The sequence below is a fragment of the Rhinopithecus roxellana genome, chromosome 19 (assembly GCF_007565055.1).
Source record: "Rhinopithecus roxellana isolate Shanxi Qingling chromosome 19, ASM756505v1, whole genome shotgun sequence".
NCBI classification, from domain to species: Eukaryota; Metazoa; Chordata; class Mammalia; order Primates; family Cercopithecidae; genus Rhinopithecus; species Rhinopithecus roxellana.
Window position 1 is genome coordinate 66,171,216 of NC_044567.1, and position 27,915 is coordinate 66,199,130.

General features: G+C 51.1%; 2 protein-coding genes across 4 annotated transcripts in view; one reads left to right on the forward strand and one right to left on the reverse strand.

Moving 5' to 3' along the window:
* Positions 1-8,769: 8,769 nt before the first annotated feature.
* LOC115894882 lies at positions 8,770-21,391 on the reverse strand. Its single transcript, XM_030923804.1, has 4 exons — positions 21,273-21,391; positions 11,971-12,113; positions 9,675-9,962; positions 8,770-9,413 (listed from the first exon to the last, which is right to left on the reverse strand). Exons 2-4 carry the CDS (start codon positions 12,034-12,036, stop codon positions 9,165-9,167), a joined length of 603 nt encoding a protein of 200 aa, XP_030779664.1. The 5' UTR covers positions 12,037-12,113; positions 21,273-21,391; the 3' UTR covers positions 8,770-9,164.
* Positions 21,392-24,565: 3,174 nt separating this feature from the next.
* MPRIP (myosin phosphatase Rho interacting protein) overlaps positions 24,566-27,915 on the forward strand; it is a 150,475-nt gene continuing 147,125 nt past the window's right edge. For 2 of the 3 annotated variants that reach the window (XM_010370933.2, XM_030922514.1), the window contains exon 1: positions 24,566-25,076. In XM_010370933.2, the coding sequence (XP_010369235.2) occupies positions 24,954-25,076 (123 nt within the window). In that variant the 5' untranslated portion in view covers positions 24,566-24,953. The remainder of the gene's footprint in view (positions 25,077-27,915) is intronic. The other variant, XM_030922515.1, reaches the window with a different exon arrangement.

Consider the following 27,915-nt stretch of genomic DNA (forward strand, 5'->3'; position numbering starts at 1 on the left):
CACCCCACACTGCCCCCAGTCTGTCAGGTAAGAAACTTTGAGGGGGAAGGGAGAAGGAAATTGAACCGGGAGGTGATTACGGCCTCTCATGCACAACTGGGAAGCAGGCGAAAGGCCAGGCGGCCCAGCCCCTGCTTCCAGGGTCCCCAGAGCTTGTTATTGGTATGTTGTGCTCACTTCCCTGTCCAGGAGTGAGAATCGGCTGTGTCTGACTCCCCGGGGAGGCTGTGCCCCCAGCCTGGGCCCTGTGGGTACTTAGTCATCTCACACCCCAAAGTCACTCTGAGCTCTGACTTAAACTGACCACTGAGCTTCAACGAATTGAGTGTCAAGTGCAGGAACAAGGTTGGATCCCACCCTCTTCTGCTTCCTCAAGCCACGGCCTGGAGTGATGAGCCACCTCCGCTCTGACCTCACCTCCTCCCAACTCCCTGGCTCCTTCGGCAGGGGGCCTGGCCAGCCTGTTCAACCACTCTGGGTTCCAGGCTCCTCAACTGGAAGGAGATGCTCCTTGGAGTTCCTCCTGGCAAGTCTGGGCAAGCCAGCCTGACGGCCAGCCTGCAACTCCTTGCCCAGAACTCTGTCAATTCCACCAGTGCCTGTCACGGAAACCGCATGGCCACCAGCTTCAGGTGACAGGCCTCTCGCCTAGGTGATGAGCTTCCCAGGCCCACGCTATGGTGTGTACTTTTTCCTAGGAAGAGAGTCAAGAGCAAGGGTCCCATCCTGGTGGTCCTCAGCCCACAACTGGCCCACAGATGTTTACTTGGGCTGACACAATAGTTTTATTTATTTATTTATTTATTTATTTATTTATTTATTTATTTATTTATTTTGAGACAGAGTCTCCCTCTGTCACCCAGGCTGGAGTGCAGTGGCGCCATCTCGGCTCACTGCAAGCTCCGCCTCCTGGGTTCCCGCCATTCTTCTGCCTCAGCCTCCCAAGTAGCTGGGACTACAGGCACCTACCACCACGCCCAGCTACTTTTTTTGTATTTTTAGTAGAGACGGGGTTTTACCGTGTTAACCAGGATGGTCTTGATCTCCTCACCTCGTGATCCGCCCGCCTTAGCCTCCCAAAGTGCTGGGATTACAGGCGTGAGCCACTGCACCCTGCCTAGTTTTACATTTTTAATGCATTGCCAACATTTGAACATGAGTAGTTTTCACACAGAAAGATGGCTCATTGGCTTCTCTGAAACATTGGATGACTGGGTGCCCTGCAGGGCCACAGTGAGCCAGAGGTGGGGGACATGGGCTCCAGACAAAGCCCATGCTCAGCAGGCCACACCAGCCATCGACACTGCAGGCCTGGCCCTTGGGCATCGGAGTAATGGTCTAGAATTTCCTTCACATGGTCAAAGGAGCCTGTGACCCAGAAATGGTAAGTAAGGTCCAATTCTCACCAACAAAGCAGGCATGACCTCAGACAAGTCCCTACCCCGCTCTGGGCCTCAGTTTCTCCTTTAGTAAGGAGGTGGGTGAGGGTCCTGTCCTGCTCCGGGAACTGGCGATTTGGGAAGGCGGAGACATTCCCAGAATCCCCCAGAGTCCTGAAGACGCCCACGCCCTTTGTCCTAGTGATCCTAAGAAAGGCCACAGTGATAAAGCTGTGGGTGGCCAGATGACAGCATTCTTGAGCCTCAGACGAAGTGGGAGGGGCCCACCCGCTCAGCTCCTCATAGCCCAGGGCAGCAGGGACAGTGCCTGCTGGGGCCGTGGGCGGCCCGATGCCAGCCCCTACTGGCATTTCAATGATGCCACAAGTGCCGGGCCACAGCAGGGAGCCGCACAGTCATATTTTGCAAGGTTTCGAGGAAAGAATGCCAGCGTGGTAGGAGGGGAGACCAGTGCCCTCCCTCCCGCCCCTCTGGGCTCTATCTGAAGCTGGTTCCTGAGAAGCACGATTGTGCCTTTCCCCTGAAGGAGGGGCCCCCAGCTGTACTACGGACCCACTGACTTGTTTCCCAGCTCAGCTCACCCTGGGAGCAGAGCTAGGCAGGGCCTTGGTGAAGTGGGTGCAGGACTGGCTTGGCCTGGTCATGACACTGGGATAAGGAAGCCTGCTCTCCTCCCACCACTTCCAGCTCACAGGGGAATCTGAAACAACCTCTCCTCTAGACCTAGGGGTGCCTTTCAGCCACAGCACCTACAATCCCATCACAGCACAGTGCTTGTCAGATAAGGTATCATCTTGGATGAAAAATGTAGATTTTCCCTCCTGTGAAATGCAAGTAGGATGAAATCCAAATGGACATAGGGAAACACAGACACCTTTGTTTCAACGCCTGGCCACAGGGCCCCCCAGAAGCTTCTAAAAACAAAAGGGCTGACAGATCTAGTTCATTCGGTAGGCCCAGAGCTTCCTTGTCCAGGGGTGCCATGCAGGTAACCGACCCCGGGCTAGGGCAGTGGGGGCTTGAAGACCAGGTGAGCTTGGGGGAGTCCCTGGGCAGAGGCAGTTCTCACGGTCCCAGGGCCTTGGGTCTGCTGCTGGGTGTGATGAGTTAATAAGGAGTGCATGATGTGCAGAATGAGCTCAGGTCCTGGCTGTGGGACCTCTGGCCAGCACTGTGGCCCTCAGAGCCCATCTTTCCATGGGGTCATTGGAGTCCTTCTCTTGCAGCTGTTGGGAGAATGAAACACAATGGAAAGCCCAGGGCCAGGGCCAGGCACAGGGTCAGTGGTGACAGGTGAGATCGCGCCATGTCCCCAGACACATCTGTCCTCTGAGCCTTTCACCTTGGGCACGCCACTGGACTGTTTCTCAAGTAGGAGGGATCATGGGCGCCCCTCCCTGGTGGTCAGCAGCGGGGTGACAACTTCCTAAAGCAGTGAGTTCCCCATCAATGCACGTGGCGGTTACTGAAGTGGGGCTGGGGCTGAGCCTGCTGGTGGGGAGAGGGGAAGGCTGCAGTGGCTGGGGAGCCAGGTCCAACCCAGCAGCCTGGTGGCCCCTTCCCACTCTCAGGGAATATCCCACGCCTTCCCTGAGTGCTGCCTCTGGGCCTGGCCCTGCTGGGAAGGGAGCTGAGAATACCACAGACAGGTCCCCACCCTGAGAATACCACAGACAGGTCCTCAGCCTCACGGGCTGAGGCTACTAAGTAACATCCCTGTCCCTGTGACACTGGGAAGAGGAAGTCAGGAAAGAAGGTTCAGGAATCCTTTGCTGTTTTCCTAACACCAGACCCATCTTTTTCTTTAGCATGTCAGCAACTCCCCTCCCTTCTGTGCCTGGAGACTCCCCTTTCTCCTTCAATACATATTTTAAAATTATATTTATTAACATAAAAACTATAAAACCTTTCAAACATCCAGAAAAATATAAAGAAACATACCAAATATCCATGTTCTCACCACCTGAATTTAACAAATGTGAACATTTGCCATGCTTCAGATCCTCCTTTTAAAACAAAATTGTATGGCTCAAGCCTGTAATCCCAGCACTTTGGGAGGCCGAGACCCTCCTGGCTAACACAGTGAAACCCCGTCTCTACTAAAAAAATACACAAAACTAGCCGGGCGAGGTGGCAGGCGCCTGTAGTCCCAGCTACCCGGGAGGCTGAGGCAGGAGAATGGCGTGAACCCGGGAGGCGGAGCTTGCAGTGAGCTGAGAACCGGCCACTGCACTCCAGCCTGGGCGACAGAACAAGACTCCATCTCAAAAAAAAAAAACAAAATTGTATGACACAGCAATGGATGAATGGATCATCAATACAATGGACTGTTATTCAGTCACAGAGAGGAATGATGTGTGGACTTGCCATGGTGTGCATGAGCCTTGAAGACATGATTCTGAGTGAAGGAAGCAGACACAAAAGGCCGCAGACTGTCTGATCCCTTGTATTGAAACGTCCAGCTCAGGCAAATCCATGGAGACAGAAAGCAGGCGAGTGGCTACCAGGGACTGCCGGGAGGGGATGGGGAGAGACCACTTAGTGGGTACAGGGCTTCCTTTTGGGGTGAAGAAAATCTTTTAAACTTAGGTCATGGTGATGGTTGCACAACTCTTTTACTAGAATAAAAATCACTGAATTGTGCACTTTAAATGAACAAATTTTCTGGTATGCAGATTGCATCTCTGTCTTTTTTTTTTTTTTTTTTAAGACGGAGTCTCTCTCTGTCACCCAGGTTGGAGTGCGATGGTACAATCTAGAGCTCACTGCAACCTCTGCCTCCTGGGTTCAAGCGATTATCTCACCTCTGTCCCCTGAGTAGCTGGGACTACAGGTACCCACTACCATACCGGGGTTAATGTTGTATTTTTAGTAGAGATTGGGTTTTACCATGTTGGCCAGGCTGGTCTCAAACTCCTGACCTCAAGTGATCCACCCACGTTGACCTCCCAAAGTGCTGGGATTACAGGCATGAGCCACCGCGCCTGGCGAGTGGATTGTATCGCAATAAAAATGTGCACTAGTCTACTAGGGCTGCTGTGGCAAAGTACCACGGACTGGGTGACCGAAACAAGCGATTTTCTCAGAGTTCTGGAGGCCATAAATCCCAGATCAAGGTGTCCGTGGGCAGGGCCCTTCCGAGGGCTGTGCAGGAAGGCTCTGTTCTGGGCCTCTCTCCTTGGCATGGCAGTGCTATCTTCTTCCCATGTCTCTTCACCTCATCTTCCCTGTATGCACATCTCTGGGTCCAAATTCCCCCCCACCCTTTTTCCCCCCTTTTTTTCTTTGAGATGGAGTCTCGCTCTTTCACACAGGTTGGACTGCAGTGGCACAATCTCAGCTTCACTGCAACCTTCACCTCCCGGGTTCAAGCAATTCTTCTGTCTCAGCCTCCCCAGTAGCTGGGACTATAGGCGCACACTACCACGCTCGGATAATTTTTGTATTTTTAGTAGAGATGGGGTTTCACCATATTGGCCAGGCTCATCTGGAACTCCTGACCTTGTGATCCGCTTACCTTGGCCTCCCAAAGTGCTGGGATTACAGGCATAAGCCACCGCGCCCAGTCCCAAATGTCTCCTTTTTATAAGGACATGGGTCATGCTGGATAAGGGCCCACGCTACTGACCTCAGTTTAACTTGATGACCTCTGTAAAGAGCCCATCTCCACAAAAAGAGAGATCATTATTGCTCCTGTTGCTGTGGCTATTGATAACATTTGGGGGATTCATGGGAAGAAGGATGAACTGAGAGTGTCCGTGACATTGGGATCCAGGCTGGCAGCATCTCCCTGGCCATCCGAGACGGCTCTGTTCCCTGCCTGGGTGCCTGACACTACCCTCCCTATGCCCTGTGGTCCCCAGTGCTAAATTCCCGAAAAGGCTGGTAGGCCCTTGTTGCCCACGAAGCCCCCAAGACCCCAAGTATAAAGCATAGGCAGAAAGTATGGGGGCAGGGGGAGCCAGGGCAGGCCTCGGAGAGCTCAGGGAAGGCCACACAGCTCTGGGCTTCTGTCTGCTGTCCAGAGGCTATTAGCAAGAACAGAGCCTGGGGCCAGAGTTCAGGGCAGGCGGGCAGCAGGAGACCCTGAGGCACCCATTCCTCGAGCAGGGCTCCAGCCAGGCTTGCTGGGAAGTACCTGACTCCATCCCCCATGCCCCACATGTGTTGGCCCCTCTCCCTTGGGTCAGGGCCAAACATATGGTCCTGCTGAAAGCCACCCCCCTCCCTTCTGTGACATGGCCTCCCGAGGGACTCGGTTGGGAGAGCAGCCAGGAGCACCTCCAAAAGCCAGGACCTGACCAAGTCCAGAGCCAGACCCCTTGCTCTCTCCAGAACCTTCCTGAGAAAGAGCAGGGCTCCTATCTAGTCAGGCCCACATCCCCAACCGGGGCATCCCTGCCCCCTCTGATATGCCACCCCACATGGCCCATGGCCGGTTCTGTTAAGGGGCACCCTCAAAAGCAGGCTCTGAAATAAGGGCTGGGGACAAGTTGTTTTGGGGGACATATGATCCCAGGAAACACCGATAGAGGAGGGAGGAGGTAGACCTGAGGGAGGGAGGCCAAAGTGACCTGCGTTAATGAGTGGGGTCTCACTATGGGCCTGACTCCCCTGGAGACCCTGCAGAGAGGCTGTCCCTCCTGGAGCCCAGCAGTGGGTGTCACTCACTAACTCACAGACCTCATTGCTCTGAGCTTCCAGGATTTCTGTCCCACCTCTCTGGAGGTGACAGGCACAGGAGCCCTGGGCTGGGCAGGGACTGTCCGTCAAGACCTCGGGAATGCCCCAAGCACAGACAGCAAAAGCATATGCTTCCCCCGCAGAGGGTCCGGGCTTGGGTCCCCTGAAGCACTTCTAGTTGTGCAGCTGTGGGTAAGTCACAGTGAGCTGTGGCTGACAGCAAAGGCACTAGAATGTCAGCTCCCTGAGCGGAGGGGCTGGGTCTGTTCTGTTTCCTGCTTTATCCCCAGAGCCCAGCCCAGTGTCTGGCACACGCAGTGCTTGGCTAATATTTGTAGGTAAATGTCTCGTGGCTCATGGTGTAAATCTCATTATCAATCATTGCTACCAATTCATAGACACTTCCTATGTGCCAGGCACGACACTGGGTGCTTGGCGCCTCATTTCTGCTCTGGATAATCCATTGTTGTTACAGTAGTAGGATCACCCCCAAACGGACACGTGACGAAATGGGAGCAGAGAAACCAAGGGTCACCCCGCCAAAAGTAGCAGAGATTTAAGCCAGGTTCCAGAGCCTGCATTTCTTTTTTTTTTTTTTTTTTTTTTTTGAGACGGAGTCTTGTTCTGTCGCCCAGGCTGGAGTGCAGTGGCTGGATCTCAGCTCTCTGCAAGCTCTGCCTCCCAGGTTTAGGTCATTCTCCTGCCTCAGCCTCCCGAGTAGATGGGACTACAGGTGCCCGCCACCTCGTCTGGCTGCTTTTTTGTATTTTTTTAGTAGAGACGGGGTTTCACTGTGTTAGCCAGGATGTTCTCGATCTCCTGACCTCGTGATCCGCCCGTCTTGGCCTCCCAAAGTGCTGGGATTACAGGCTTGAGCCACCTTGCCCAGCCGCCTGCATTTCTTATTCATTGAAAAAAATTAGGCCGGGCACAGTGGCTCACACCTGTAAGCCCAGCACTTTGGGAGGCCGAGGTGGGAGGGTCCCTTGAGGTCAGGCGTTTGAGACCAGCCTGGCCAACATGGTGAAACTCCATCTCCACTAAAAATACAAAACTTAGCCAGATGTGGTAGCACATGCCTGTAGTCCTAGTTACCCAGAAACTGAGACAGGAGAATCGCTTGAACCAGGGAAACGGAGGTTGCAGTGAGCCGAGATTGCACCACTGCACTAAACCTGGGCCACAGAACAAGGCTCTGTCTCAAAAAAAAAAAAAAAAAAAAAAAAAAGACAGAAGAAGAAGAAGAAATTATGTGTGGAATTGAAGAAAAAAGTCAAATACACACAAAGAACAAAACAAACCTAGAGATCTAATGTACAGGATGGGAATCACAGGTAAGAAAGTTGCACAGTGCATGGGATTTATGTTAAGTAGATGTTAGCTGTTCCTGCCACAAAAGCAGAAACTACGGGCCACTATTAATATCTCAGATGATGGATCTGTTCATTTGTTTCATTATAGTTATACTTTTACTATCTTTATATATAATATAGCCTTTGTACCGTAAATATACACAATTAACATTTATTTATTTATTTATTTTTAATTAATTTATTTTTTTGAGATGGAGTCTCTCTCTGTCTCCCAGGCCGGAGTGCAGTGGCGCGATCTCAGCTTACTGCAACCTCCACCTCCTGGGTTCAAGCGATTCTCCTGCCTCAGTCTCCCGAGCAGCTGGGATTACAGGCGTGTGCCACCACGCCCAGCTAATTTTTGTATTTTTAGTAGAGACGGGGTTTCACCATGTTGGCCAGGCTGGTCTTGAACTTCTGACCTTGTGATCCACCCACCTTGGCCTCCCAAAGTGCTGGGATTACAGGTATGAGCCACTGCACCCAGCCAAAATGTATTTATTTATATATGTATGTACGCATGTATTTATTTTTTGAGATGGGGTCTCGCTCTGTTGCCAAGGCTAGAGTGCAGTGCTGCAGTCATTGCTCACTGCAGCCTCCACCTCCCAGGCTCAAGTGATCCTCCCACCTCAGCCTCCCAAGTAGCTAGGACTACAAGGGGCACACAATCACACCCAGCTAATCTTTGTATTTTCTGTAGAGGCAGGGTTTTTCCATGTTGCCCAGGCTGTTCTCCTGGGCTCAAGAGATCCTTTCAGCTCAGCCTCTCAAAGTGCTGGGATTACCAGCGTGAGCCGCCATACCCGCCTTTGCCTGTTCTTGAAATTCAACCACAGCCTGGCCTTTTTGCCATCATGGTATGCTGTGTCGTTTGTTCAATAAAGATCTTGAGCAAATTCTGACCAGGCCCTGTGGAGGGGTAGATGGAATTCAACCCTCACGCCCAGTTTTCTCAGCCCTACACTATGGTTCCAGAGTGAGGGCTGTGTGCACGATTCTGAGGGCTGTGTGTGGTGCTGCTCAGGAGCCAGGAGGACACTAGGCCATAGTGGGTGTGAATCCTGGTTCCCTGCTTCCTAGCTGTGTGAATGTGGGCCACTTACCCAGACCTCAGACCTCAATTTCCCCATCTGCAAAATGTGAGTAAGGATAAAACTTCCTCTTCAGACAGTTGTTGTGAGGATCAAGATATGGTGCTTAAACCGGGTGCAGTGGCTCAGACCTGTAATCCCAGAACTTTAGGAGGCTGAGGCAGGAGAATCCCTTGAGTCTGGATGTTCCAAGAGACTATGAGCTATGATCACGCCACTGCCCTCCAGCTTGGGTGAGAGAGCAAGATCTTATCTCAAACATTTTTTTAAATTAAAGAAAAAAAGAGCCCATGCTTAGAACAATTCTGACATTGGGCAAGTCATACAGAAGTTGTTTTTATAACATGTGTTTTTTTTTTTCTCTCATTATAAAAGTCACACGTGTGTGGTTGCAAAGTCAGGTGGTAACGGGTACTCTGGTCCTTTTTCCTGGAGCTGCTGGACCATCACAGGGCAGAGGGAGTCTGCCTTCCTTGGGCGCCTCACTCAGCTGCCCTTGTCCGCCTGGACAGACTTGCCTCTGGGTGTGGCCATGGTGAAGAAATCCTGCCCCATCGCTGACAATGAGCTGCATTCTTCAGAGAGGCTGCCCCAGTCCCCCCAGCTGACATAAGCCCCGGGCGTGGCAGGTGCACTCAGGAGGCAGGGCTGCCTGCCCAGTAATGGGTGGAGCCACATGCCTGTCCAGGGCTGGGTCCACCCAGTGTGGACTGAGGCCACCATGCGCACGTTTTTCGGCTATGCCTCATCCGCTTGCTGTGTGAATCTGGGCTACAGGGTCTGCTGCTGTGCGCCACAGGATAGTCCCCTGCATTGATGACTGTACCTGAGGACCCTAGGTGGCCGGGGAAGCCCCAGGTGGGACTTGGCAAGGGAAGCAGGGCCTGTGGATGGATGGAGAGCTGTTATGTGGAAAGGCAGTCTGTCCCCAGGCCCTGGCCCAGCCTTCACCCCTCCAGAGCCCCCTCCAGGCCTCTCCAGACCAGGCCCACCACATACTGCCTGTGCAACCTCGGGTGAGTGACCTCACCTCTCCAAGCCTCAAAGTCCTGATCCCCATTGGGAGGGTGCAGTGAGAGGGTGAGTCTGAGCCCACTGGAGCCTGGCAGGCTCCGTATGCATGGCATCTACCTGCCCACACTCACCCCAGACATCTGCTCATTCCAGAAACCTCCTGGGAGCATCCACCATGCGCCAGGCACAGTGTCAGATAGGAGGGGACAGAGAGAAATAAGATCAACAACCGCCTTGCCGTTGTGGAGCTGGCGTTCTAGTACAGGAGACAGACAAGGTGCTTCCGAGAAGGGAGCCGTGCTCATCAGGAAATCTGCCTCACCGCTCAGGAGAAGACTTCGGAGCAAGATGGAGAAGGAGCCACCTGGGGTCTTGGGGGAACAGCATTCCAGGCAGAGGGAACTGCAGCTGTAAAGGTCCTGAGGAGGAATGAGTGCCCAGCGTTTGAGGAGCAGAGCCGGCCTCTCAGTGCCCACCCTAGGGAGCAGGTTTTCCACCTCATTCTTAGGGCCCTAGGGGATCCCCTCCAGTGTGAATGCAGGAATGCGTGAAGATGACATCGGCCCTTTTACAGAGTGGAAGTTCTTCCCACAAACAAACCAAAGTCCCTCCGGGGGACTTTGCAACTGAAGCTGAGCCTTCTCTTTGGGTTGTTCCCACCTCCCAGACCCAGAGCCAGCTGGTTCCTCCTGCTTCCTGCTCACAGCTCCAGGAAAGCATCCTGGTGGGGAAAGTCAGTGAAACACCAGGTGGCCTAAAGTATCTTCCCAGGACCCCAAGGTGACTAGATGGGGCTATCTTATCAACCCTGGGATGCAATGAAAGGGGCAAAGCCCTGCAAAAGAAACTGGACCCAGGGCACTGAGGGGAGCCTAGGTCCCATCTGAGTGCTCTGCACAGGGACAGGAGGAGAGACAGTCGGGGGTTTTGTAAGGGAGGGGATGGGTGGGTGGTAGTAATGAGGGGTGTTCAAGTCGGTTCCCAGCAACCAAGAGGAGGAAGGAGGGAGAGGGGGGATCAAGCAAGCCATAGCTTCAAGCACAGCTGGATCCACAACTCTGAGGCTTGGGCTATGATGGCTGTTGCCCATCCCCTGCCCCTGTATCACCCAGGTCTCAGTCACCTTCCTCTCTGTGACATAATAGCCTCATAGCCTCCTCCCTAGGGCTCCCTCCTTCCACTTACCACAAATCCATTCTCCATATATTGTTAAAACCATGCCACTCCACTGCTTAACCCCACTCCCCATGGCTTCCTGACGCCCTCCACATAAAGTGGAAACTCCTTACCCAGGCCCCAGAGGCCCCCGCTGACCTCCCCAACCCCATCTTCTCTCCTCTCCCCTTGATGCCTCTGTCCTTTCTGTCCCTTGAACACACCAAGCACATCCCCACCTGGCCAACATTGCACCTGCTGTCCCTCCTCCCGGGGCATCGCCATGTGGCCACCCCTTCTCAGAGGGACAGCCTAGATGTTGCTGTCCTTGGCCGCCCAGCCCCCAGCCTTCTGTCCATTCCCCACACCAGCCCTGGCTGCAGCTCCTTCTGCGATGGAAGTGTTCTTTGTCCACTGTCACTAGCCTCTGTCAGAAGTTACCAGCCCCACGTGGCTAACGAGCCCCTAAAATGTGGTTACTGCAATGGAGGAACTAGACTCTTAATTTTCAATTACTCCAATTACTTGAAACTCAAAGAGCCACATGGGGCTAGTGGCCACCATCCGGACAGAGCGACTCCAATGTTCCACGTGGTGTAATTTTATTTACTAGCCCTTAACACAAAGTGACATGATCTTACTTCACTTGTTTTCTGTCTCTCTAACCAAAGCATCAGCTCTGTGAGGTGAGGATCGCCTCTGTCTTGTCCACTGCTGTATGCTCGGGCTTAGAAGTGGGCCTGGCACACAGTAGGTGCTCAATATGTAATTGTTGAATGAATGAATGAATGAATGCATGAATGCATGAGTAAATGAATGACTCCTAGGGCCATGAACTCTGAATTTCTCCAAAAGGAATGTTAGATCTGCCAGGGATTGCTGCTGTGTGACCTGAAGGCAGGATCTTGCCCTCTCTGAGCTCAGCATCCTGACCAAGGGGTACCAGGGCCCCTCTGGTCCTAAGGCTCTGAGACTTCCTGCTGCTTACTCTGCCCAAGCTGCCCCCATCTATTCTTCATCCCCGATGCCCACTCCCAGCCTCCCCAGCCATCTCATAGGAAGGGGGCCAGACGGGCTTCCTGTCCCCGGAGTCTGTGTCTAGAGAGCCATCAAAGCAGGCTGCCTGTACCTGTCTCCTAGCAACAAATGGCCTTCGGAAGTATTTGGGGGCGGGATAAAGTGGTGGCCGCTGTGGGGCTGTGTACCAAATCAACAGCTCTCCAGCTGGCCAAGGGCAAGTGTTTCCCAGGAGCCAGGACAGGGCAGGCTTACGGTTGTGGCACATGCACCAGGAGTCGGTTCCAGGGTCCTCCAAGCCTGGGCCCTGCAGTCGGCCATCCTCACCCTCTCGTGCCTGTGCTTGGGGTTCAGAGGGGGCAGGGGGTACTTGGGCCTGACATGCTTCTTGTGGTGACCTGTAGGAACCAGGCATGAGGAAGTGAGGAGCGGGTGCTGACTGTGAGTGACTCGAACCCTGACTACCCCAGCATCCAATGCTCACACATATGCACATGTGCCTACTCAGACAGACACAACACACAACTATCCACACTGACACACACTCGTGCAGAGGCATGGGCACAGACACGCGCTTATCTTATTTTATTTATTATTTTTATTACTTTTATTTTTAGAGACAAGTTCTTACTCTGTTGCCCAGCCTGAAGTGCAGTCACGCCATCCTAGCTCACTGCACTCTCAATCTCTTGGGCTCAAGCGATCCTCCCGCCTCAGCCTCTCAAGTAGCTGGGACTACAGACGTGTGCCACCATGCCCAGCTAATTTTTTTTTTTTTTTTTTTTTGAGATGGAGTCTCGCTTTGTTGCCCAGGCTGGAGTGCAGTGGCGCAATCTTGGCTCACTGCAAGCTCCGCCTCCCGGGTTCACGCCATTCTCCTGCCTCAGCCTCCGGAGTAGCTGGGACTACAGGCGCCCGCCACCACGCTCGGCTAATTTTTTGTATTTTTAGTAGAGACGGGGTTTCACTGTGTTAGCTAGGATGGTCTCGATCTCCTGAGCTTGTGATCCGCCCACCTCGGCCTCCCAAAGTGCTGGGATTACAGGCGTGAGCCACCGCGCCTGGCCTCTAATTTTTAATTTTTTTTGTAGAGATGAGGTCTCACCATGCTGTCCGGGCTGGTCTCAAACTCCTGGCCTCAAGCAATCCTCCTGCCTCAGCCTCCCAAAGTGTTGGGATTATAGGTATGAGCAACTTGCCAAGCCCAGTCATGCACATAGATATGGACACATGGACCCGCATATATACAACAGACATGCAAACATACACAGCTCAATCAGACAGAACAGATACACACAAACAATGACACTCAGACAATCACATAGAAGCCCAGATATATATGCAATGGGTACAGCCAGATAGCCCAGTTGCCCACAAACACACATAAATAGGTACCATCATCTCACAGATCATATAACAGACATGCAAAGATGGATTCATCTGTATAATTCACACACATATTTATAAGTCAGAGACGCAGGCACAGACCCCCAGTTAAACAGGCCAATATGCATGTAGACACATAACATGGTCATTTCTAGAGACACCCTCAGAGATAGCCAGACCACCCCCCAGACACGCACAGGCACAGACACATAAGGAGATGATATATCCATGACTCTTACACACACACACATGCACACACATACACACACACACACGAGTCATAGCCCCTGAAGTGATCTGGTGAACTAGAAGTGTCAGCCCCCATTCCTGTGGACTCTGAGCAAACCTCCACTCCCCAGCCTGGCTGCACACAGGCACGCAGGCCGGAAGGGCTGCCGCCTCCCCCTGCCCCGGCCAGCTGGCCGTCCTCCAGGCTTGGTGCAGATGGTGGGGCCAGGGCAGGGACAGCCCAGCCTGAGGCCTATGTTGTCTGCCTCTTGGGTCCTAGGCCTCTTCTTCTTGGCTGTGTGACCCTGAAGGCTCCCTCCCCACAGCTGAGTGGGCCCTGAAAATTTGTGTAACAACCTTGATTTCTGGTTTATTTTGGAAAATTAAAAGATCCGTCACGACTAGGCCCAAATCCTGTAGGACAGATGGCTACGACCGAGGCCATGGAGCTGCTGCCTGTTGTAGGAGCACAGACACCCCAGCTCACTGAGGCCACTGCCGTCACCTGCCTGGCCCTGGAGGCCTCTGAGTGTGCAACCCTGGAACTACATGCTTCCCTGCATGTCTTGAAAAAGAAAAACATGTCAATCCACAGAGTAGGTTACTACAACTTTCCTGGCGCTTTGTTTAGTGATACTTATCAAGAGCCTTAACAATGTGTTTATCTTTTGCCCTAGCAATCCCAACCCATGAATTTATTCTAAGAAAAAAAAATTAAAGAAGTACACAAACATTGTTCATGAATGGTTAGATATGCACATACACATACATATGCAGCCCCGTGTCCCTGCGTGTATGTACATGTGCATATACACACATACATATACATATATATATACACATATATATATATACGGCTCACAGAAACCTCTACTTCCTGGGTTCAAGAGATTGTCCTACCTCAGCCTCCCGAGTAGCTGGGATTACAGGCGCGCACCACCATGCCTGGCTAATTTTTTTGTATCTTTAGTAGAGACTGGGCTTCACCATGTTGGCCAGGCTGGTCTCGAACTCCTGACCTCAGGTGATCCGTCCACCCTGGCCTCCCAAAGTGCTGGGATTACAGGCGTGAGCCACCGTGCGCAGCCTACATGTACATATATACACATCCATGTAGACATACACCTTGTTATTAGTATTTTTACAAATACGGCCTCATTCAGCAAAAACTATGTGAGGCTATAAATACTTTCCCCTTAATATGTTGTGAATACATTTTTATGCTAATAAATATCTACACCCTGATTTTTTGAATAATTTTTGTTTAGTGTAAACAAAACAAAAGTGTAAACTTAGTTTACAGCAAAGTTCCACAAAGTTCCCATACTCTTCCCCCACCTTCCCCTAATGTGAATATCTTACATAACCATGCTACATTTGTCAAAATTAAAAAGCTAACATTAGTAAAACATTATTAGCTGGATGACAGAGTTTATCAGGATTTCGCCAGTTTCCCACTAATGCCCTTTTTCTGTTCCAAGATCTCATCGGGCATCCCACGTGGCATTCAGCCTCCGTCATCTCCTGAGGCTCCTCTGGTTCCTAACAGTTCTGAGTGTTTTCTTGTATTTCATGACCTTGACACTTTCGAAGAGTGCTGCTCAGGTATTTTTTAGAATCCCCCTTATTTGGGTTTGTCTGATGTTTTTCTCTTGAGACTGAGGTTACTAGTTTTTGGGTAAAAGACCACAGAGGTGAGGCGCCCCTGTCATTGTGTCAGGGGGTACCCAATAGCCACAAGATTCACCACCAGTGATGTTGAGGGAGCGTCTGCTGAGTTTCTTCACTATAAAAGGACTGTTTTTCTTCTTTCCATAGTCCATTAGAGGATGAGGATGAAGCTCCGACTCTTGGAAGGGGTGGTTATCTATGTGTATTATTATAATCTGATTTTATATGACAGAACAATGTTTCATCTTGTGGATCTGACCTCATTTATTCAGCCAGTACCCTCATGTCACACACTTCCATGACTTTCAGCTTTTCTTTTACAAACAAAGCTGCAAACCACAGCAGGAGCTCAACTTCAAATTCAACAAAAACTGTGTTTTTGTTTTTTTTTTCTTTTGAGATAGGGTCTTGCTCTGTCACCCAGGCTGGAGTTTTAGCGATATGATCACAGCTCACTATAGCCTCGAAATCCTGGGTTCAAGCAATCCTCCTGTCTTGGCCTCCCAAGTAGTTAGAATTATGGGCATGAGCCAGCCAGGCACAGTGGCTCACACCTGTAATTCCAGCACTTTGGGAGGCCGAGGCGGGCGGATCACGAGGTCGGGAGATCGAGACCATCCTGGCTAACACAATGAAACCCTGTCTCTACTAAAAATACAAAAAAATTAGCTGGGCATGGTGGCGGGCGCCTGCAGTCCCAGCAACTCAGGAGGCTGAGGCAGGAGAATGGCGTGAAACCAGGAGATGGAGCTTGCAGTGAGCCGAGATCATGCCACTACACTCCAGCCTGGGTGACAGACCGAGACTCCATCTAAAAAAAAAAAAAAAAAAAAAAAAAAAAGAATTATGGGCATGAGCCACCATGCCTGGCTAATTTTTTTTTTTGAGACGGAGTCTCGCTCTGTCGCCCAGGCTGGAGTGCAGTGGCTGGATCTCAGCTCACTGCAAGCTCCGCCTCCCGGGTTCACGCCGTTCTCCTGCCTCAGCCTCCCGAGTAGCTGGGACTACAGGTGCCCGCCACCTCGCCTGGCTAGTTTTTTGTATTTTTTAGTAGAGACGGGGTTTCACCGTGTTAGCCAGGATGGTCTCGATCTCCTGACCTCGTGATCCGCCCGTCTCGGCCTCCCAAAGTGCTGGGATTACAGGCTTGAGCCACCGCACCCGGCTGCCTGGCTAATTTTTAAAAAATGTTTTTGTAGAGATGGGGTATTGCTGGTCTGGAACTTCTGGCCTCAAGCAATCCTCCTGCCTCGGCCTCCCAAAGTACTAGTATTACAGATGTAAGCCACCACATCTGGCCTCAACAAATAGTTTTCAAACAACTTCTCTGTAACAGACACTGCACACTCTAGTGAACAACGTTTGTATACCTCTTCAATTTTTTTTTTTTCTTAAAATAAACTCACAGGTTGGGATTACTAGGACAAAAGGTAAGCACATTGTTAAGGCTCTTGATAAGTATCACTAAACAAAGCTCCAGGAAATTTGTACTAATCTACTCTCTGGATTGACAATTTTATCTTTTTCAGCCTTTTTTTCTTATTACAAAAATAATTTCTGTTTTTAGGAGATAACTGGAAATCACTTACTGGGCATTTAATGATATTAAAGAATTATTGTTTTTTAGGTGTGATAATGGTATTGTGGCTACTCTTTGAAAATAGTTCTTATCTTTTACAGACACACACAATGGATAAGGGAGTATGGTTGAAATAAGACTTGTCCTGAATTGATATGGAAGAGGGTAATGGATACATCCACCTTCATTATATGATTTTCTCTATCTTAGTAAGAAAACCAAAGCTTGTATTAAAAATTTTAAACAAGATATAAATCTCTAGCTTAGATGTGAGTCCCCATTCTTTCACCTCCCAGGGTTAACTGCAATAAACAGTTAGGTGTATGTGCCCCTGACCTTATCCACGCAAACACTAACTGTGAATATTGCTAACACACATGCTCTTAAAACAAGGATGAGCTAATACAATGAATACTATTTCTCTAACAGCTTTTCACTTCACCATATTTTGAGATGGTTGGCCATGTCAACACTATCTCAGTCTTTAACAGCTAGCTCCATGGTACTCCCTTACGTCAAAGAACCATAATTTATTCATCCGATTCTCTAATGATAGACAATTGGAGTATCTCCAATGTTTGCTATTAAGAACAATGATGGAATGAACGTCCTTGTACATAACATTTGTGTACCTGTGTAAGCGATTTTACAACCTATCTTTCTAGAAGTGGAATCACTATGTCAAAGTGGTCACAGACTTAAAATTTAAATAACATGTCCAACTTGCCCTTCTGGTGGACTTTCTGTGTCCAGTGCACTACATTCTCTCCAAGTGCACATCTGGAGACTATGGTCATTTGGTGACTGCTGTAGAAAAGCCTCATGGAGTCACAGCTGGAAAGGGCCTCGGAGATCTTGTGGTCTTGCCTCCAGGGAAGGGTGGGACCCAGCCCCCAACGCAGTCAGGGCTGTGTGCAGCTCCCTGGGCTGGAGGTTGTGCAGAGCAGTGCTCATGAAGATACTGCCCATGTCTGAATCCCAGTCTTACCATTTACTGTTGTATGACCTTGAATACTTGCCCTGTTCGTGCCTCAGCCTCCTTATCTGTGAGTTGGGGATAATACTAATTCTGGGGTGGCAACTGGAAAGGGGCTAGGAGATTTTTCTCGAAGCTACATTTATAAAGTATATGTTTATTTGGGGTGGCTTTCAGGGGATTGATGGAAGATGGGGGCGGGCATTAAGGACTCCCATCAGGCACCACCAGCGCTGCCAGAGCTAATTTCAAATGAGGACAGCTGGACTTAGTGAGACGTGACGAATGCCCAGCACATGGCACACAGCCTGGCACACTGTCAGTGCTCGATGGTCATGAATTCTTTAGTGCTGACAGGTGCTAGCTGGGACAGGGAGACCAACATTTCAGAGAGACTGTCCAGGAGAGGGAGGCCCGAGCAACAGGAAAAGAGGGGACCCAAGAAACAGCCTAGTCTGGCCCGCCACTTACTACTGTAAATAAAGTTTGATTGCGGCCGGGCGCGGTGGCTCAAGCCTGTAATCCCAGCACTTTGGGAGGCCGAGACGGGCGGATCACAAGGTCAGGAGATCGAGACCATCCTGGCGAACACAGTGAAACCCCGTCTCTACTAAAAATACAAAAATCTAGCCGGGCGAGGTGGCGGGCGCCTGTAGTCCCAGCTACTTGGGAGGCTGAGGCAGGAGAATGGCGGGAACCCAGGAGGCGGAGCTTGCAGTGAGCTGAGATCCGGCCACTGCACTCCAGCCTGGGAGACAGAGCAAGACTCCGCCTCAAAAAAAAAAAGAAAGAAAAAAAAAAAAATAAAAAAATAAAGTTTGATTGCAACACACCTGCGCCCTTTCATTATGTATTGTCTATGGATGCTTGCACGTGACAATATCAAAGCTTAGTAGTTTCGACAGAGACCATATGGCCTGAAAAGGCAAGAATATTTACTATCTGGCCCTTTACAGAAAAAATCTGCCAACCCCTGGCATAGGGGTTATAGGCATACTAATACATGCTGACAGTTCTTGAGTTCACACTGTGTTTCAGGGACTATTCTAAGCATATCACATATATACATTTCTTTTTTTTTTTTTTTTTTTTTTGAGACGGAGTCTCTCTCTGTCGCCCAGGTTGGAGTGCAGTGGCCGGATCTCAGCTCACTGCAAGCTCCGCCTCCCGGGTTCTCGCCATTCTCCCGCCTCAGCCTCCTGAGTAGCTGGGACTACAGGCGCCCGCCACCTCGCCCGGCTAGTTTTTTGTATTTTTTAGTAGAGACGGGGTTTCACCATGTTCGCCAGGATGGTCTCGATCTCCTGACCTCGTGATCCGCCCGTCTCGGCCTCCCAAAGTGCTGGGATTACAGGCTTGAGCCACCGCGCCCGGCCATATACATTTCTTTCGTCCTCACAATACTCCTATGACATGGCTACTATTTATGGTAGCTAGTCTCAACGGTGGCCCCAGTGAACCACGTCTCCTGAGGCTCATGCCCCTGTGGGCCCCCCACCTAGAGTCTGGGACATCCTGTGCCGTGTGCTGACTAATGGCATGCGGTCAAGTGCCAGGCCTGGCGTTTAGGACGGGCACTTCTGCTTCCTTGCTCTGGGGAACACTGAGGTGCTGCACGCAGAGCAGAAGGGGAAGCCATGGGAAAAGGAGAGGCTCTAAGGCTGCAAGGAGAGGACGAAGGTCCAGCCAGCCCTGTCTCAGTCCAGCAGCCTCTAGTGACCTCACCCAGCTACCATGCAGCCACACTTACAGCAAGCAACACCAGCAGGACTGCTGGGCAGAGCCCAGTCAACTCTCAGAACCAGAGAGATAAGAAAACAGTGCTCGGCGGGGCGCGGTGGCTCAAGCCTGTAATCCCAGCACTTTGGGAGGCCGAGATGGATGGATCACGAGGTCAGGAGATGGAGACCATCCTGGCTAACACGGTGAAACCCCGTCTCTACTAAAAAATACAAAAAACTAGCCGGGCGAGGTGGCAGGCGCCTGTAGTCCCAGCTACTCGGGAGGCTGAGGCAGGAGAATGGCAGGAACCTGGGAGGCGGAGCTTGCAGTGAGCTGAGATCCGGCCACTGCACTTCAGCCTGGGCCATAGAGCGAGACTCCGTCTCAAAAAAAAAAAAAAAGAAAAGAAAACAGTGCTCAAGCCACTCTGCTTTGTGGAGTGGGGTGGTTTTCTGTAGCAATAGCTGGCTGAGACACACCACACCAGAGCCTTCACCTTTCCACCCTTCTTTATCCAGTGGTTCAAACTCCTGTGTGGTATGAGAATCCCCCGAGGAGGCTTTATCAACACCAGTTAAATCAGAATATCTGGGAATGGACCAGAATAGGATTTTTTTTTTTTTTTTTTTTTTTTTTTTTGAGACAGGGTCTATCTCTGTCACCCAGGTTGTAATAGTACTGTGGCACAATCTCGGCTCACTGCAACCTCTGCCTCCCAGGTTCAAGCCACCCAAGTAGCTGGGATTACAGGCCTGCACCATGATGACCAGCTAATTTTTGTATTTTTAGTAGAGATGAGTTTTGCCACGTTGGCCAAGCTGGTCTCGAACTCCTGGCCTCAAGTGATCCATCTGCCTCGGCCTCCCAAAGTGCTGGGATTATAGGCATGAGCCACTGCGCCTGGCCTCCAGAGTAGCAATTTTTTTAATCCCCCAGGATTTGAGAACCACAGCTCCACCCACTATTTCCAAAACTTGCTTAGCAGAAATATTTTAAAAACAGATTCTTCGGCTGGGCACAGTGACTCATATCTGCAGGAGGATCTCTTGAGCCCAGGAGTTTGAGACCAGCCTGGGCAACATAGTGAGACCCTGTCTCTACGGGAAAATTAACAAGCAAGGTGGCACATTCCTGTAGTCCCAGCTACTTGGGAGGCTGAGGTGGGAGGATCACTTGGGCCTGGGAGGTCAAAGCTGCAGTGAGCCCAGATCACACCACTGCACTCTTGGGCGACAAAGTAAGACCCTGTCTCAACAACAACGACGAAATAGATTCATGCACTCCAACAGACACACAATTCCACAGGAGGCCCTAGAAACCTGTAGCATTCACACATTCCTCCAGATGAAGTGTATTATCAATGATTAGTAGAAAAAAGGCGAGATGAGCGCCCAGCTCTCAGGTGTGGAGGACTGTTCGGCAGTTTCCCATCAGGTTAAACATTCACTTCCTAAAACCTAGCCATCCCCACTCTTGGGTATTCCCAATAGAAATAAATGTTTGGCCAGGTGCAGTGGCTCACACCTGTAATCCCAGCACTTTGGGAGGCTGAGGCAGACGGATCACGAGACCAGGAGATCGAGACCACCCTGGCTAACACGGTGAAACCCCGTCTCTACTAAAAAAAAATACAAAAAAAATTAGCCAGGTGTGGTGGTGGGCACCTGTAGTTCCAGTTACTCAGGAGGCTGAGGCAGAAGAATGGCCTGAATTCAGGAGGCAGAGCTTGCAGTGAGCCAAGATCCTGCCACTGCACTCCAGCCTGGGTGACAGAGCGAGACTCCATCAAAACAAAAAAAAGAAAAAGAAAGAAAGAAAGAAGTGCTTATGTCCACCAAAGACAAGCACAAAGATATTTGCAGCATTATTCATAATAGCCCCAAACTGGAAACATCCTGAATGTCTATCCATGGGAACATGGACAGATAAATTGTAGTATTTCCATACGAGGGACTACCAGGCAGCAATGAAAAAGAATGAAATACTGATACATACGGTAGCCATGTGGATTGATGAATTTCACAGACACACTGTTGAATGAGAAGAGCCAGGCACAGCTCGCAGTGGATTCCACTCATCTATGGTGATGGAGATCAAAATAGTGGTTACCTCTGGTTATGTGTGTGTAAATTCTGCTCCCTAACAGGACACAGGGAAAACTTCCCAGGATGGCAGTCAGAGCCACAAACCAAGACTTAGCTGCATTTGGGGCTCACCTAAGTAGCCTTTTCTTGCTTGCTTGTTTGTTTATTTGAGATAACCATTATACATTGAGGTGTACACAATGCAGTGAAAAAAGCGTACAGCCCAGTGAATCTTTACATGTTTACACTGAGTATTGAACTTCACGAGAAGTGCTGTTCTAGGCCCCTGGAAAGGGAACTCAAGGTTATAAGACACAGACCCTGTCGGTATGGATTCCATAATCTGCTGGAGGAGATATTACAAAGTGGAACGATGGCTTTTCATCCATTTGCCCATAGAGTGTTTTCAGTTTGCTTTTTTTTTGAGACGGAGTCTCACTCTGTCGCCCAGGCTGGAGTGCAGGGGCGTGATCTTGGCTCACTGCAAGCTCCACCTCCTGGGTTCACATCATTCTCCCGCCTCAGCCTCCCGAGTAGCTGGGACTACAGGCGCCTGCCACCATGTCCGGCTAATTTTTGTATATTTAGTAGAGATGGGGTTTCACTGGTTTAGCCAGGATGGTCTCAATCTCCTGATCTTGTGATGCGCCCTCCTCGGCCTCCCAAAGTGCTGGGACTACAGGTGTAGGCCACTGCGCCCAGCCCCCATGGGGTGTTTTTGAGCCCCTGCTCTATGCCAGGCACTGAACTAGACAGGGGAAATGGAGTAGCAACCAAGACCCCACCCTACCCTGAGGGTTTTGGAGAGGAGGACAACTAACTGATTCTACCTCCTAAACATTTTCCAAATTCATTCCCTTGCCTCCCACCGACCCTATCCTAGTCAGGCTGCTACCCTCTCTCCTCTGCAGCTCTCTCAGTCCTCACCTCTGATTCATTCTCCAGATCAGCAGCCCCTACTTAAGTGGTCAGCCGAAAAAATTGAAAATTGATGACTGCCCCTGGCCCAGGCAGCTCTGGTGCTGGCTTGTGTGGGCTCAAATCTTCACCTGTAGATCTATAATTGTGACCACAGGCAAGTTCCTGATATGTCCTGAGCCTTTTTGTTTAACAACAAAAACCACACCTGTCTCCCTGAAGAGGCTAGGCTTGCACCATCCGCTACTCCTCCCAATGCCTCTCAGTGCTGGTCACTCCCTCCTCTCTGAACTATCCAGTGATAGAAAGCTGCTTCTGTTCACGAACACACGCTTTGGTTTCAAGGCCTGAGACTCTATAATTGGTGCCCCAGTTTGAGGTGTCTTTGCCTTCGCTGTCCCTGGCTGGGCTTTACTCAGCTCCAGACTCAGCCTAGACATTGCCTCCTCCAGGAGCCTTCCCTGAAGCTGCCTATTTATATATATATATATATATATATATATATATATATATATATATATATATATATATATAAATAAAACAAGTTGTACATGCACACAATACTAAATTCAGCAGAAACAAAAGGGATTGCAATGAAAATTAAAAGTAGGTCACCTCTCAAACACCCAGCTCTCCTCCCCAGTGGCCACCTCGCCTATCAGTTTCTGAGTATTCTCTGCAGGGCAGAATTGTCAGTCCTCCGTCCCCTTTTAATTTTGCAAAAATTTAAAGCAACGGAAAAGTTGTAAGAATAATATAATAAACACCTTTTGCCTAGATTCACCAATTAACATTATGTTACTTAACAAGCATTATATCATTTAATGTTCACATTAATTAATTAATGCCAATTTTGTAGATGAGGTCACTGAGGCACCAGGCAGGTTAAGGGACTTGCCCAAGGCCACAGAGGTCCTGCCGGGTGGAGCTGGGCTTTCCCCCTTAGGCTGCCAAAGGACTTTGATCTGCCTTCCTACAGCTCCCTTTGGAGGAAAAGCATTTTCTTACACTAAGTTGAAATCTACCTCCCTGGGATATTTACCAGATGATCGGTGGAAAAGTACACAGCTCTGGAAGCATTTGCTACTTCTCCTCCTAAAACCTCCCCATTCCCTGAGCAACAGCTGCTGTGGCTGCCAATACCACATGCTCCAATGTCACCTCCTCCGTGAAGGCTGGGTTAGCTTACCCCCCTGTTTAAAGACTCACCATGACTCCCAGCTGCCAGTGGGATGACATGTGCACGCCTGGGCTTGGAATACGAGGCCTGGGTGATAGAGCCCTCTTCCAATCCCTCTTGCTCCTTCTTCCCCTATCTCCACCTACAGCCACACTCGACCCTCTCACTGTCCACTTAAACCTCCCCCTCCTCCTTGAGGCCACCCGAATTTTTCTAAAGAGCGCATTTCTCCCCTCTCTGGGCTCCTGCAACCTTCTGCCTGAGCCTTTGACAGCCTTTTCCAGGTTGTCTTTTGGCCAGGAGGCTGGACAATGGAGGATGGGAGTGACAGCTCGGCCCCTTCCTAACAGAGTGATCCTACACAAATTATTCCAGGTGTTTGAACCTTCATTTCCCCAAGCACATCATGGGGGAAAGAATGCCTAGCTCAGTACCTGGCAGAGAGTCAGCCTTTGCTCATCTCCTCTAATGGAGCTGACAGCTCTTCAAGTCCGCTGACATCTTCTCTTAGTCATCCCTTGAAACATTACCCGCTGTTACTTCTCTGCTCCTCAGTCTCCTCCTGTGTAAAATGGGGATGAGAATGGAGAGGTTGTGAAACTTTAATGATCGAGCCCTTGGAGCAGTATCCAGCCCTTCCCGACGCTAACTATGACTCCTGCGAGTGGGCCTGGTTGGTACACAGTAGGTGCTAAACTAATCCTCTCCGAGCTGGGCTTGGGGAAGATGCCTCCGTTGGGTGTACAGCATGGGCGCGGGAAGGCGAGCCTGAGAGCAAGGGGGTTGCCGAGAGGCAGCCTGAGGTCGGCTCCGCCTTCCCCCGCAGCCCCCTCCCGGACCCTGCAGCTGTCAGCTCGGCTGGCCTCGGCGCCAGTCCACCAAACCTGAACGTCCCATGCCGGCGCCCCCACCTTCCCGGCCTGCACAACTTACCTTGCGCTCGGCGGCCCTCGGTCCCGCCCCCGACTGCCATTGGCCCAGAGATTCCTTTGTTAGCGAGAGCGCGCCACCGCCAGTGGCCGGTGGGGCTGCCGATCGCGTTGGGCGCGGCCCCGCCCCGTACGCCCCGGCGCCTCCCCGCGCCCTGTCGCCCGCCCGCCCCGCCCGTAGTGCGTGAGGCGCTCCGCTCCCATTTGCAGCGGTCGCGGGGCGCCGAGGGCAGCGGCCGCGGCGCTGACTAGCCGGGCCGGCGGGCGACCGGCGCCTGAGAGGCGGGCCGCAGCGGGAAGCAGCGGGCCCGAGGCCGCGTCCATGGGCCCGCGGCGGCCGGGCGGCGGCGGTGCGGGCGGGAGCGGGGCGTCGCGCGCGCTGTGAGGCCCGGGCGGCGCAGGAGCCTCGGCGCGTGCAGCGAGCCGCCGGCCGGGGAGGAGGCCGGGCCGGGCCTGCGGCGGGGCCGGCGAGGGATGCGGCGGCGGCCGCGCTGATCCCCGAGCCCGCCGGGAGCGCCAGGCCGGCCGGGCCTGCGCCTCCGCCGCCGCCGCCGCCGCGCCGACCATGTCGGCAGCCAAGGAGAACCCGTGCAGGAAATTCCAGGCCAACATCTTCAACAAGAGCAAGTGTCAGAACTGCTTCAAGCCCCGCGAGTCGCATCTGCTCAACGACGAGGACCTGACGCAGGTGAGCGACCGGGGCCGGCCGGGACACCTCTGTTCTGGGAACCGCGGACCGGGGGCAGGGGCGCCGCCAAGGGCTGCAGGGAAAATAAAAATGGAGCAGGGAAATGCGCGAGTCCTGGGGCATGGGGACGGGGACGGGAAGTGCATTGACAGAGCTGGGACAAAGGGAAAATCCTCGAGTATGCCGAAAAATAACATCCTTTCCCGTTCCCATTGCCCGGCTGTGTGATTCATGCTTTTTGGGTGACTCAAAAGTGCCTGGTTTCGCTTAGTAGGAACAAAGCGCTTAGTGATTGCATGCCGCTTGACGGGACCCTCCTCAGAGTCTGGCTTGGGACTGGACTTGGACTTGTCCAGCGAGAGTGGCCCAGGGGTCGGATTGTTGGGAAGGACTGTGGGCTTCCGTCTAGTGGGACGCAGCCTGCCCCGATTCTGAATCAAAGTCACTGTCAAAGACTGGAGAGAGGTGAAGGGTGTCCAAGTCTGGCGAGGAGGGTCTTGTTCTTAAACTTAGGCTGACAGGCCGTAGTTGAGTGGGGAGCTGGGAGCAGTTTCCTGGTCACTGGCCGAAGGGTGAGGAGACTTGTGGGTCCTCGGTAAAGTTGGTTTCTGTCTCCCAGCCTTATCTGTCAAACAGGGCTTTGAACTAGTTGCGGCTCCCAAACGTGCATTAGAGTCACAGCCATTAAACACAGAGTTCTGGGGCCCCCGCCCTGGAGTGATTTGGGAGATGGGGAATTCGTATTGATGAAAGGCTCCAAGAGGCTTGGCTGTGGTCACCGTGGCCCTTGGGAACCCCTGCAGTGATTGCTCTTTGAACTTCTAGTGTTCCAGGATTCCGAGCCTTGTGTACACCTCCTTGGGATGTGCCTGGGTACCCTCCCCACAGTCGTCATCTCCATCCTCTTCAGAGCTTCCTCTCAGCCTCCTGAATGAAGCCAGGGGAAGTCCCGTCACATTCCAGTCCAATGTGACCTAGTTGTAGCCACTGCTGTCGCAGAGGAACCCCTTAGACTGAAAACGAGTGAACTGACCTGGTTGTTTTTAATGCCACTTCAGTGCACCCAGGGTTTGACTTGTTTACCTGGCCGACTGGAGTAGGGTGGTGGGGCATGGGTTATGGCCTGGGGCACGGGACCTTTCTCTGAGGTCAGGTGTCCAACTGCCAGGAAAAGATTCTTTTCATCTAAACCTCAAAAGCTTAACCAAACACTCAAGGCTGCAAAGTCATAGATGGTTAAGATACCAAGAGCTTTAAGGACGGTCAGCTTGGGATGGGTAGAACTCGTTTACCTCGGAGGGTGTTCTGGAGTATAAAGGAAAACTTGATTCCTTCTTCTCATCTGGATGCTTTTTTGGGGGAAACAGTTTATGCGATGAGGAGTTGTTAGGAGACTTTGCTTCAAGTCTTGGTTGTCACTTCCAGCTGTGTGACCTTGAACAAATAAATCCCTTTACCTCTATCTTAATTTCCTTATCTGTAAATTAGCAATCCTGGTCCCCGGCTTACCTCCTTCACTGAGCATTTGTGAAAAGCAAGAAACGATATTTTATGAAACTTTTTTCTTTTACAATTTAACAAACCAAAAAAACCTGTCACTTTAAGAAGTTTCTGGGCAAGGGTTGTTCTGAGAGAGGATTGTAAGTTTCCTGGTTATTCTAAGCAACTGCCAAAATTGGTAAATTTACACCTCATAGGGGCTGTTTGCGAATTCTTAAGCTTGGATAAACTAGGATGGAATCTGCATGTTCGAGTCCAGTCTGCTAAGATTTTTAAAAATCTGTTGATTATTAATTGGATTCACGGGGAGAGGCACACTTAAAATACTGTACTCTCACTGTATTCAAAGTTGAATTGTGGGTTTTGAAACAGGCCTGAGACCTTCAGGGCACAACTGGAATGGTAGTTTCTGAAATAATGAGTGGGGTTATTTGTGCTGGGAGAGATTAGCCCAGCCTTCTACCTCCTGGGATCTTTCAGGAAGAAACTACTCTTGAAAAGAGAGGAGGGAGACTCAGGGCTGTTGCCAACAGCCTTCTCTGCTGCTCTCTGCATCCGGCCCTCCCCCAGCCTCTCACTCTCATCCTTATGGCTCTATTAGAAAACCTCAACCAATCGGTTCCCATCAGTCTCCCCCAAGCCCCTGCTTCCTGCTGCCCCTCCCAGCCTCAAGCTTATTTTAGACCGTCAAAGCTGGAAGATACATCAGCCACCATTGAGGCCACCTCCTCTTTAAGAGGAGAAGATACTGGGCCCAGAGAGGTGGTGGGCAGCCTTGGCCGGCTTTTGCTCTTGAGATGTCATCTTCGCAGGAGCAGACATTTGTCTGAGCCTTTTGGTTTGAGGTTTATTTCCTCAGCTGTAGGTTTTGTTTGTTGGTTTTTCCCCTAGAGAGGCACAGAAACCTCTTGCAGGGACTGTATTATGGCATCAGACCTGGAAGGGACTTGGAGATCAGCTAATGTAACCACTTCCTCTTACCGGTGAGAAGATTGAAACCCAGAGAAGGGAAGCTACTTGCCCAGTTCAGGGATGGAGCCAGGATTCGGAAGCCAATGTTAGTTTCCCTACTCCTGTTCAGGGTCTACAGTGGCCACGCCGTGAGCACGTGATGAGGACAATAATGTCAGGGATGGTTATGTTGCAGGAGGTGCCTTGAGAATGCTGGCTTGGAGCAGAGGAGTTCTTTGCCTTTTCCTCCTCACGGGAATTCGGAGTAGTCTGGGATAAGTGATAAGTGACCATCCTTTATTACTTGTTCCGGGCCCCTGTTCACAAAGTGTCATTTATCCTCCAGTTCTCTTGTGTGTTTCTCAGCGAAATATGGACTCAAATATAC

Bases quoted from the DNA above. Each gene is read 5' to 3' on its own strand.
- LOC115894882 (XM_030923804.1), bottom strand. From the start codon at position 12,036: ATGGCCGACTGCAGGGCCCAGGCTTGGAGGACCCTGGAACCGACTCCT. The intron at 9,963-11,970 runs GTAAGCCTGCCC...ATTCCTCCTCAG, and splicing joins CTGGTGCATGTGCCACAACC to GACCTTTACAGCTGCAGTTC. The intron at 9,414-9,674 runs GTGAGTGTGGGC...ATCCATCCACAG, and splicing joins GGAATGAGCAGATGTCTGGG to GCCCTGCTTCCCTTGCCAAG.